Below are 12,986 nucleotides of genomic sequence, written 5' to 3' on the forward strand. Positions count from 1 at the left end.
TTTCTGAACTGTCTACCCTCTTGTGGATATTGCTGTCTTTTGTCGTTAGGAAAAGGGTAAAATAAAGCCATGTTTTTTAAACTGATTTGACTTATATCGTATGGTTTTTATTTGAACCACCCTCCCGCTCCTGAGTAGGTAAGTACCTACCAAAATAATAATTTTCAGTTTTAATCCAACATGATAACATTGGTAGGACTTATAGATGTTTTTTTTTTAGCACAGGGTGGAAAACTGCAGAAAGGAAAAATAATATAATGAATAACTGGCACCATTTGGTTCGATTTGACTTGCCGTTTACTCGTTTGCCGCAATTTGTCGTTACACGCCGTCGGGTTCGGTTGTGCCTTGTTATTACGATTCCGTGCATAATTTGTGTTAATAGTTCGTGCTAACATAAGAAAGTTCATATTTCTAATTTTGTGCAAACTGTTAAAATGTGAGCGTGTCCATTTATAAAAATAAACTAAAAGTTCCTTTTTACTATTTGAAAATAAAAAATTATGCTTTGAATACAAATCATGTATTTAAATTTACGAAGTTCATTCAATTAAATATTTTATTAATCGAAGATCTATCGAATTTTTCTTTATCATATTTTAAGCAAATCCTTTGTCATTGTTTTGTGCAATTGTCAGATTAATGACGTTTACGTAATAATAATAACAACAAATAATATTGTTTTGATCTGCCAGTAGGTGGGCAAATTATTTATTTGAAAAACTGAAATCCTCCAATTTATGTTTGTAAAAATATACAATAAATACTTTGATAACATTTGAATAAGTGATGTTTTTAACCGGTCACCGTTCGTGAGTTTGTGAGAAGTTTATAAAATTATGATATTGTGCAGCTTCTGAAAAGTTATTAAATTCCAAGATGACTGTAACGTATACAGCAGAGGTTGCTACCTGCAAAGGATTCGGATGTTTTCTCAAACTGTTATTCAGGTAAACGGGATTTAAAATACACATGTTTGCTAGGTTACTTCTCTGGGTTAACATAAATAGGCCTTGGGGTCACTGATTTCGTATTTTTATACTTATGGAAAGGAAGTATTTTAATAACAGCAAAATGCTTTTTTTGCATTGCACAAAATAATATGTTTTTATTATAAATATTCTGTACCTGAAGGCAACATAATTTTTTTGATTTATTTGAAATTATTTAAATACCGGATATTTGAAATTATTTATTCAATAAATAACTAACATCTAACAATTTGATAATTGAATGTATCACATAAGAAAGACGCCACACTCTGTGGCGTAGTTGCTAGACTGCGAAACTGGTGTCCCCTATTCGAGTCTCGTCAAATGCAAAATAAATTGAAGTATTTATTTTAAATTGATCTGCGTGTTAGGTTGTATATTTTACACTTTACATCTCCATGTTTAATTCCATTTGCAGAAATTGGCTTCGTAGACTATTCTTCTTAACTTATATTTTCTGCAAAATGAACAACCTGGTATTTATGTATATACATTTTTTTTATATAGAATGGCGTTGCATATAGAATTTATTGCTTTAGCCATGTCAAGTTAAATAACAAATATTTTTTAATTATATAATAAATTAATTATAATTAATTTAAATAATAATACGTAAGTATTATATTTGCATGCAATAGTTATATTGTTTGCATGCAATAGTTATATTGTTTTATTTAAAACGAATAATAATAATAATATATTTGGATAATTAATATAGCGCCATTTTCCTAAAATACTACCTCAAGGGCGCTTACCCGAGAAGGAAGGGTTTTGAGGGCTTGTGCACTACCCGGAATTTTACCGTCCGGCAGTCCGGTTTTGAAAAATAAAAGCGACTACGGCAGTTTAGCGTGATAAAATTTACGCGCAACGTGTTCACTCATCGATCAAGAGCACCGATCCGAAGAAAGATGGACAAAAGCAGAAGCCAATCCAAGCCAATCATCCGTTTTATATGCTAATTGACGTGCCGGACGGTAAAATTCCGTGTAGTGCACAAACGCCCTTTGTGACCAACATACTCACCGGGTTTATAATAATATCAACTAGCTGAAGTATTCTTATATTTTTTAAGCATACACACACACATTTTATTCCCTTAATCGCCTTATTTAGTATAAAATACTCACCACTTGTCAGCATCAATAGTAAAGTAAGGAAAAATAAAATACTGAATTGATTTCAAGCATAATCCTAGTTAGCGACAATTTCACACGTAGAAGTATTTAATTTCACACACATCTTATTCTGAAGATACCTTCTTGGGCGATATTGGTGGTCAATATAGTATCATTACACTTGAAACAATACAAGCCAATATGTTTTATTGCTTTGAAAATATAAAGAAAAATATAGCGGAATGAGGTATTTTTGCACTCGGGCACCAAGAAAAAAAATAAGCCACAAAATTTGTACCATACATACTACTATTTTTCTTTTTTAAAGTGGGGGCTATTTTTTGATCCTAACCACACGCGGTTTCTTTCTTATCGTACATCACTTGTACTCACAATTTAATTTACCATCATCTGTGTTTCGGTCTTTACCATCCAGTATATTTTGTACTACCGAAGGTTCCCGCTATAACAAACGCTAATTGCCGAAGTTCCTCCCATGCGCAAATGAGTTGAGCCTTCATTGGTCGGAACATGTAGGGAACAACGAGGTTTTAAGCAGGACCGGGGAGTCTAGACGCTTACTAAAGAAAGCAACACAACAGCGAGCCAAATGGATAGGCTATAATATAAGACACCTAGGCCTGCTCTTAGGATTGCGGAAGGCATGTGCGAAGGCAGAAACTACAGTGGACGACCTGCTCAATCTATATGGACCAAATTATCTCCGATATGCTTTGTAGCGAGTACGCAGAGTTGAATAGACGAGCGGAGAGACGGATGGAGACTGACCATGGACGAAGCAAACCAATCATCATACAGATCGTAACCCACGTAGAAGAAGCAAATGAGTTTCCTTGCACTCTTTAATTTGTGCGAGATTTTAAGTTGATCTAATATGAAAACTCTTGGGACGGTGGCATGAGCTAGATAGAATGCGCTTTGAGGGTTAAATCACGCGTTACAGTTTAGTATACTTACATGTAGGATTTCTAACACATAATATTTGTACCCTTTTCAAACAAAATGATTATTTTTCTCTTTCTATTTTCAGTTTTAGGATTACTGGGAGTAGTAAATCCAGTAGATTTGATTAAGTAAATAAAACGTCCGAAATGTGTTCTTTTTAGCTAGATCATGGAGACATTGATTCTTTCCTTAAAAAAAACTTTATTTGCAAATTACATCTTAATGTTTCTCATTCAGCTGAGCCCATTTCTGTGCCCATCTCCAGACCGAGCCCTGGGCGCATTCTGACATCAAGGCATGTGGTAGGCCTATGTGGCTCTGCCATAAAAATTGATTGTATAAAGGGCTTCAAAAGTTAATAAAGTTGGGAACTTCTGGTCTAGACCGCGAAAGTGAAATAGGTGTAGCTGAAGATTGATGTAGCTTACACTCCATGCATTCTAGGCTCTCTTATTCGGGAATTGACGGAAATGAAATGCATTAGAATAATTTTTATACATAAGCAGAAAATCTTTAAAATAAACAATTCGATATTCCTCCTTCCAACCATATTAATACAAAATATTTTCATCGATACATTATATCAAAAATCTATTTTCGATGGCTTTGGAAGGTGCCTTAGCATTATTATCTTTAACATTTTACATAAGATGATACGGCTTTAAGGAACAATAGTTCTGGATAACGCAATAATATGAAAAGTACAATAGACACTCTTATTTTCGTGTCATTTGGACCCGGGACCCGCATCCCGGGTAGCCAAATGTGTTGAGTACTACACTACTGTGTTACAGAGACGAAACGGCATATAGAAAATTATAATTATTCTTGTGGCTAGCTCTTCGGCATTTTACATCCATAATGGCTCATGGCGGACCATGTATTTTTTGAAGCGTATTATTATTTTGCCTCGTCTGAGAAAAAAAAAACTCGCTGTTAAGTTCAAGGTCTTATTTTCAATCATTTGCGCTACCACGGCAGATATTATGTATTCGTTGTTTTACATGCAATCATGGTACTCGTAGTATCAATGTATTTTTTCTGTAATGAGAAATTGGAAATTTTACTGTAAATTTATAGGAATTTTAAAAAGAAACATGATAATTGCCGAATACCAAAAAGTAGGACGTAAGTCGCTGCCACATAAAAAAAAACTCGTCATAAACCTGTATTAGTATCTTCCGAATGCGTTGAATCGTTTGTAACTGTTTTTAATGTACCATAAGTGCATAATATATTTTTTTCCATCTATCTTTTTTTGAAGAGGTGAGTATTAGTTTAAAAATTTTAAGAAACCACCGAACCAAACATGACCATAAAAAATAATTATAAAAATCCTGATTATATACTCCGCTTTATCTATTGTTCTCAATGATACCGTTCAGCCTTCGGGTCTTGGTCTTCATAATTATTTTTTATATGTAGTAGTGTATAAGAAAATGATAACAGGTTTTTCCCTCAGGTATGTTGTGGGTTGTAGATATGTTAGACGTAATTTATGTAGATTGAGATTCGCGGATGGGTACCACCAAATATCTGAAGCATATAACTTTTTGTCATGTTTATGTTACTATTAGATATTTATTAAATTAGTTCGTATATCGCTCACTCCTTTCAAGAACGTCATAAATCAAAAATTGTCAATTTTCAGTTGTGCATGTTTTCGAAATGCCCAAAAAATGTACTATATCCCAGCAAAAGCGGCATATTTTTAACTTAATATTTACCCGCTACAGGGCAGAAAGTGTTGTTTTTGCATTTTGAAGAAAAGGTATTGTTTATTTTTTTTTAAATATACTAAATATTTTCAAATGGAGAAAAAACCTTCACGTTTTACCTAAAAATATCTGTTGCACAGTAAAAAGTTCAATAAGTGGCTTGATATTTATTTTTAAAACATTGTATTATATTTTTAAACTTTGAAAACGTTCTCCTGAAAAATCTAGTTTTTTTGATTTATGACATTCTTGAAAGGAGTGAGCGATATGTATTTAATCCAGTGAATTTAAGTGTTCGGGGTATTGTACAAAATTCTTCATTGATACCAGAAAGAAAGACAGTTCTTTATTGGTAATTCAAGATACAAATAGTTTAAGCTAAAATGAAATATATTAAGGGTCATAATGCGAATATCAGAGAATTTGGATTAGGATAACTGTTTGGGTGGCTTTCATGGCAGAAATTGGAATCTATTGCAGTTTTTATCATTCTACAACTAAAAGACAAACTATCCTTGACCATTACGTTATTGTTCGTGACCATATTCATCAGTCAGGTCGAATGCGAGGTCTCTGAATACTATGCATGAAACTTCAATGCACGTATTTACGTGCATTGATGGTCATAAGTGTACACGACTAATTTTAATTATCCTTTTCGTGTCACTATGCACACGTTGTTTCTCTAGCACACGTTTAATGGTCCTAGTAGGCTTTGAGCTAAATAATGTATTGAGCCTCCTAATTTTTTACCATTTATTTAAATAAAAATAAAGTATAAACAGTCTATATAATTAAATTTATCGACATATTTAACAGTAAAATCGTATTAATTAATGTTTAAATATAAAATATATGGGATGAATGCGATTATTTTTTACGTGTGCAGGTGGACTCAGTTGACAATAAAAACATTAGATCAAAAATATTTTAACTATTGCATAGTACTTATATAAATATATAATATTGGATAGTTTAAGTTTATTTATCACCACGTATTTTCGACGTAACGGAGGGAGCTTTCCATTTCCAATCTTTTTATTCCGATTTTCCATTACTGGAATTATTTGCTTTAATCAGAACTAGTGCTAGTAGTTCAATGTTGTATAATACAGTAAAACCTCAATATAACGGACCTCTATTTAACTTCGTATAAAAAAGACAAAAAATCCGGTCAAATGTAAAAAAATAAAACGTCCCGTTTTATTTTTTACATGTTTAATTAAATTTAAGTGTGGCTGCGTCTGAATAATTTTAGCGGCTATTATAATCACATCATACTTTCTTTGTATATAATTATATTAAGTATAAGCATTTTCATAATCTGAGAGTTGGTAAAAACTCCTAACTTAAAAAGTGCAAACAAAACTAGACTCCTTTTTCAAGGTAGGATTACCGAAAGCAAGCAGTTCGATATCAAACAGGAACGTCACTCCACAATGAGTGTCCGAAGACAATAGTTAGAATTTTGTTTGTGTTTTGTATTGTTTATTTATATCAATACAGTGTTCATATTTTCAAACTGGCGCCGTGGCGTAGTTGGGTAGACGCTCGACTGCGAAACTGGCATCGCGGGTTCCATTCCCGCCAATTGCAAAATGATTTCAAGAAAGTTTTATTTTAAATTGGTCCGGGTGTTTGTGATGTATTTTTTACATTTACCTTCACTATCCTCACTATCTACCTGCAGACAAGCCTCTTGAACTAGGGGTTTTGCGGTTTATTCCTTTAAAAAAAGTTTTTTTGATTAATTTCAAACCTGTTTTTTATACGGCTTTCGGCTTTACACCCCCTCCCCCAATTAGGCCGTTATATCAAGGTTTTACTTTATTATTGTGCTGATGTATTGTTAGAAATAAAACTTTATATATTACCAAATCATTTAGTGAATATAGACTACTTTAGATGTCTTTTACCGGCCATACATGTGTATTTGTGTATGTATTATACATACAGCCGAAACACAATAATTACCGGTGGGCTAGTAGCGTGCGGTCTGCCGGCATCGCCGAACCGTAAAGTAATGCTATTATTATTTAGCATTCCGGGAACTGTCTATAAGGCTATATTTATAAAGGCATTAATAAACTTTTATTTATCTGAACAGAACATAATGTTCAAAATAATTCGACGGATATTATTCAAAAACATTCATAGGGAAGAAATATTGGAAAATGACGGTGTTGAAAAGCTTTATATTGTATTCTCAATCTAGTAAGCAATTTCTATTGCTGTTTTTTTCACACAAAATTAAACTCTTAAAGCCCTATATACGTTAAATAGCAACTTAATTTTCCTCAAACCCAGGTAACATTTAACGTAATTGTTTTTTTTGCTTTAAACATCATTTTTGTACTGAAAAAATAAGTTTTTCTTTGAAATAAATAAACAAATATATGGTTTGAGTTATTGAAAGGTAATGAGTTAAAAAAAAAAATTGTTTCAATATATATTGTAAAAAAAATCAAATTCAAATATCTATACAAAAATGCGCAGTGACACGTCTCGCCCCTCTCGTAGCCGGTCGCTCATTAAATTGTATGTTTGCGAGCAGTGGCGTGCAGTGAGTTTTTAATCAGGGTATGCGGTAGGGTTGGGTAAGGATAATGTATAGTAGGCAATGGTCGTGTTTCTATATGGAACGCGAGTAATCCAGTGTAGGCACTGCTTTTCTGCCTATATATAATGCACGCCTCTGTTTGCGTTACCCCCTTAACTAAAGTCTTCTTCGATTGCGTGAACCCGAAGTAAAAAGTCTGGATTTTGTTGTTGGTAAATGGGAATCTAGGCCGTTTATATATATATTTTTCTGGTTCTATAACGATGAATAAATTCGTGTCTTTTTTACTGCACCAATGTAATCATAAAATTCCTGATTGAAACACACCTGAGTATGTAAAAAACGAGACAAAAATCAAAATGTATTACACCTTTCAGTCATTCACAGCCTTGAGTGAAGTAATTTACTAACTGGAGTTTTTTGTCATTACTTATGTATTTTAAGAGCCGTATCTACCTACATTAACTACAACTTATTTGGGTTCGCGGATAGTAGCTACACACACACAACTACAGAACCATTGTAGCAACGATAACATAATTGCGTAATTATCCTTTGCCATTACAACAACCTCCAGTAGATAATAGATATTATATAATACAATTTATTACACGAGTACTTGCGTGGATATTGACTTCACTTTATGTGTGCGTTCAGTTTACACGTATATTTTATGGTTTAGATTTTTCCCCTTTTCATGGTTTCGTATTATTTTGAACAATTACTAACATACTCAATGGTGTTCCTACAATATTTGATGGTTTGTTTAGTATTTAAAAAAATATATATGTACATATCGCTCACTCCTTTCAAGAACGTCATAAATCAAATATCGTCAATTTTCTGTTGTTCATGTTTTCGGAATGCCCAGAAAATGTACTATATCCCAGCAAAAGAGGCATATTTTTAACTTAATGTTTACCCGCTACAGGGCAGAAAGTGTTGTTTTTGCATTTTGAAAAAAAGGTATTGATTAATTATTTTTTGAAATATACTTAATATTTTTCAAATGGAAAAAAAACCTTCAGGTTTTACCTAAAAAAATATGTTGCACAGTAAAAAAGTTTAATAAGTGGTTTGATATTTATTTTGAATATATTTCATTATATTTCAAAACTTTAAAAACGATCTCCTGAAATATCAAGTTTTTTTTAAATATATGACGTTGTTAAAAGGAGTGAGCGATATGTACATATCGCTCACTCCTTTCAAGAACGTCATAAATCAAAAATCGACAATTTTCAGTTGTGCATGTTTTCGGAATGCCTAGAAAATGTACTATATCCCAGCAAAAGAGGCATATTTTTAACTTAATATTTACTCGCTACAGGGCAGAAAGTGTTGTTTTTGCATTTTGAAGAAAAGGTATTGTTCAATTATTTTTTTAAATATACTAAATATTTTTCAAATGGAGAAAAAACCTTCAGGTTTTACCCAAAAAGATCTGTTGCACAGTATAAAGTTCAATAAGTGGCTTGATATTTATTTTTAAAACATTGTGTTTTATTTTTAAACTTTAAAAACGTTCTCCTGAAAAATCTAGTTTTTTGATTTATGACGTTCTTGAAAGGAGTGAGCGATATGTGTATTCATCCGGCTAGATACCGAATACTAAATAAGAATTTATAAAAAGGAAAATAAGTATTAGTGGTATTTACCCATTAAAACTTAAATTAAAAATGGATAGATTTTACCACAAAGTGACTGCCGAATCAATTATGAAACTATAAAAAGGTTAGATAGGCCGATATCGGATAGTAAGCGGATAACCAATCATCTATTGTTTATATCATATGTACAAAAAAATACTGAATTTTTTTGTTATTTTTATAAAAATACGCATAGATTTTCATCTGCATACCTAAGTATGTTGCAGGCTTAGATTCTGAATTTTTAATAATGACGATATTTTTTAATAATTTTTAATGTTTTATTTGATAATGTTATGTTAGTGATGTATCTTTTAAAAAATGTTTATTTTTGTCATTATCATATTTATATATATCTTTTTTTCCTAATTGGGTATAAAACGTCATCGTTCTTGATAAGACTCCATCGGTTTCCTAGTCAAAGTTTATAGACGGGACATAACGTCATTTTTACATTCAATACAATGTCCACATATCTTTTTAATGGTCAAATAAAAATTGTGGAGTGTGCTTCTAAAACCCTTACAAAACGCCAGTATGTCATTTTACGTTGCAAACGATCAATATCCATCGACGACAATGGTTTTGACAATAAAACCATCCAGCATTGTTGAAATTGTTACTTTAAGCTCTAAACAAATCATTAAAATGGAACTCGTATCACAAATACGTTTTTTTTCATCTATCAGCAGTAAGAAGAGCACTTTATAAATGCTATTAATCGTTTCATCAAATACGAATTAGTAACTGCGAATGTTTAGATTTCGTTATCATAAATCAAAAACGTGATTATATCGTGTTATATAAAAGAGCTATTTTATAATATCATCCGTAGCTTTATCCGACGATAGGTCGCTCGTAGATAGACGAAGGACTTTATGGTTGAGATATCATAAACAATGGTTTGTTTTTTTTTTTAACTATTCAATAGAATCGGTCTTCGGATAGTATGTACATGAAAGTCAACTCTTAAGGCCCAGTTTTCGTTAAGGCCCGGCATTCCTTAAGTCGCAACTTAATTTTCTCTAAATCCAGGTAAGATTTTACGTAATTGATTTGTATTAAAAAAAATAGTTTTTAGTTGAAGAAATAATAACATGTATGGTTTTGAAAAGAAATGAGTAATTGAAAGGGATTAAAAAATACTTTATTTATTCTCAAGAAAACAAAAACATATCCAATATACATAAAAAATCGGACTTGAATAGACATCGTTCACTCCTTTCAAGAATGTCATAAATCACAAAACTTGATTTTTCAGGAGAACGTTCTTAAAGTTTAAAAATATAATAAAATGTATTAAAAATAAATATCAAGCCACTTATTGAACTTTTTACTGTGGTACAGATCTTTTTAGGTAAAACCTGAATGTTTTTTCTCAATTTGAAAAATATTTGGTATATTTAAAAATATAATTAATCAATACATTTTCTTCAAAATACAAAAACAACACTTTCTGCCCTGGAGCGGGTAAATATTAAGTTAAAAATATGGCGCTTTTGCTGGGATAAAGTACATTTTCTGGGTATTCCGGAAACATGCACAACTGAAAATTGACGATTTTTGATATATGACTTTGTTGAATGGAGGGAGCGAATTATGTTATACAGCTTTGGAAAATCTAGGACTTTATCGCATTGTTGCAAAAATGTCGGTGAATGACACTTACAATTTAGACAACCGAGTTGTGGTTTTATCAGGAAATGATTAATATTACCACATACATTTGTATGTAAGTATTAAAATATATATTTCTATGTATTGGCATTTTGCTGCAGTTATGTTTCTAGTTTATTATCAGTTTGGGCTTATTTATTATCTGATTTGATATGCTATTGCATCTGACATTTACGAACTAAATTTTCACTTTTTTTTAAATAATATTGTTTTTTACATCTCATCAAAGATGAAGAAGAATATGGAGGTCTGGGCATTTACGGGGCTGACGGCCGTCATAGGCTGGTTTAAGTGATCACTTTACACACGTGTAACATTCACCAATTCTACCCATTATTGACAACCACACTACTAAAATTCTTGGAAGTTCTATATATATGAATCAATTTTGAAACATTGTTCTTGAATCACTAGAACTTCACTACAGGCATCTATTGGTGAGATGAAAAGAAGCTTTTTATCGAGCAGAAACTCTTTTATTAGTTTGTGAGGTCCGAATCCTGGATTATAATCACAAACATGAGAAACGTCAGAAAATATCATTTTCGCTTTTATCATTGTAGCTTATAATTTGACCAGATAATTTATTTACAACATTTTGAGTTTGTCCAAATACTCGTTCATAAATCTGGATTATCTCCAATTATACGAGTATTTTTCATATTCTATATATTTTTCATAAACTCCTACAATTGGAGATAATCCAGATTTGTGAACAGGTACTTGGATATACTCAAAATGTTGTAAAAATAATATATAAAGTACTCGTATATTGATTTTTCGGTCAGTTATAAAAGTATGATTATATAGTCTAATTATAAATATCTATAATAGTATTAATTCGTCCTTCATGTCATCTAAAATTGACTGCGTGATGCTGAAATATTTTTTATCCGGATTGATTGAATTTTGGTTGCGGTTGTGACGCCGATTTCCTTATTATTTTTCAATTTATGTTTTTCAGTCTATATTTAAATAGTATAATAAATTCCGGCTTTCTGTCCTGGGTATATAAAAAATTAATTTAGCTCTTTAGCATATAAAAAGCCGTGTTGGCAGCGACAAAATATTTTTAATGAACTTATCTTGCCTTATTTCAATGAAATTAACGAACATCTGCTGCGTTGATATGCTCGACTGATTTGAAAAATATTCTGTCGACTCTACTGATGAATAGTGATACTGTAAAACTCTAATGGACCTATAATCATTTTGAGAACTCCCGCTTCATTAAAACATATGAACATCATTCATATTTTTTTAGAATATGGTCTTTTTAATGAAAAAATAGAATTATGCGTAAGAACGTAAATATTTTCTATGATGTCCGTACAGCAACGTACTAGCATAAACGATTTTTAAAATATCTGACCATAAAGCAAATACTTAATGTATTAAAAAATATTAAGAATATGATTATTAATGTTAATAACCCACTTACTTAAAGATTGACATATTACTGGATGTTTTTTCGATAAAAAATAGAAATGCTTTTATAGTGATATTTTATAAACAAAAAAAATCTACCCTACTTGTCGGATTATTTTAAAATACTAAAAAATTTTAAATGTTTTTTTGTGATTTTTTGTAAACGAAAAAAATCAACCCAGTTTGCTGGAATGTTTTAAAATATGTACCAAACTTTACATATTGCTGAATTTTTTAAACAAAAAAAAACGATTTCATTGATTGATTAGCCATTCGCTTTGTGGTAAAATCTATCCATTTTTAATGGTAAATACTACTATTTTTATAAAATTGTAAATCTATTTTTATACACTTGTTTCGATGCATTTCGCGGTGTTTGAAAAGGATGTGGAATGCATCTTAACACATCGCTCACTCCTTTCAAGAACGTCATAAATCAAAATTCGTCAATTTTCAGTTTTGTATGTTTTCGGAATGCCCGAAAAATGTACTATATCCCAGCAAAAGAGGCACATTTTTAACTTAATATTTACCCGCTACAGGGCAGAAAGTGTTGTTTTCGCATTTTGAAGAAAAGGTATTGTTTAATTATTTTTTAAAATATAATAAATATTTTTCAAATGGAGAAAAAACCTTCAGATTTTAACTTAAATGATCTGTTGCAAAGTAAAAAGTTCTACAAGTGGCTTGATATTTATTTTTAATAAATTGTATTATATTTTTAAACTTTAAAAACGTTCTCCTGAAAAATCGAGTTTATTGATTTATGACGTTCTTGAAAGGAGTGAGCGAGATGTCACAATAGATTTTAAGAAATACTGTAGTTGTATTTACTAAGTAAAACTTAAATAAAAAAATCAACCTTGTTAGCTGGTTTA

The 12,986-nt window shown here is 31.2% G+C and overlaps 1 protein-coding gene across 4 annotated transcripts in view; it reads left to right on the forward strand.

The window, feature by feature from the left end:
* Positions 1-238: 238 nt before the first annotated feature.
* The window catches only part of LOC148310658 (bestrophin-4-like), a 50,543-nt gene continuing 37,795 nt past the window's right edge, over positions 239-12,986 (forward strand). For all 4 annotated transcript variants that reach the window (XM_088258092.1, XM_088258095.1, XM_088258093.1 and 1 more), the window contains exon 1: positions 239-950. In XM_088258092.1, the coding sequence (XP_088114218.1) occupies positions 880-950 (71 nt within the window). In that variant the 5' untranslated portion in view covers positions 239-879. The remainder of the gene's footprint in view (positions 951-12,986) is intronic.

Source organism: Brachycentrus maculatus, unplaced genomic scaffold, assembly GCF_059751285.1.
Source record: "Brachycentrus maculatus isolate JH-2025_06_01 unplaced genomic scaffold, ASM5975128v1 h1tg000090l, whole genome shotgun sequence".
Taxonomy (NCBI): Eukaryota; Metazoa; Arthropoda; class Insecta; order Trichoptera; family Brachycentridae; genus Brachycentrus; species Brachycentrus maculatus.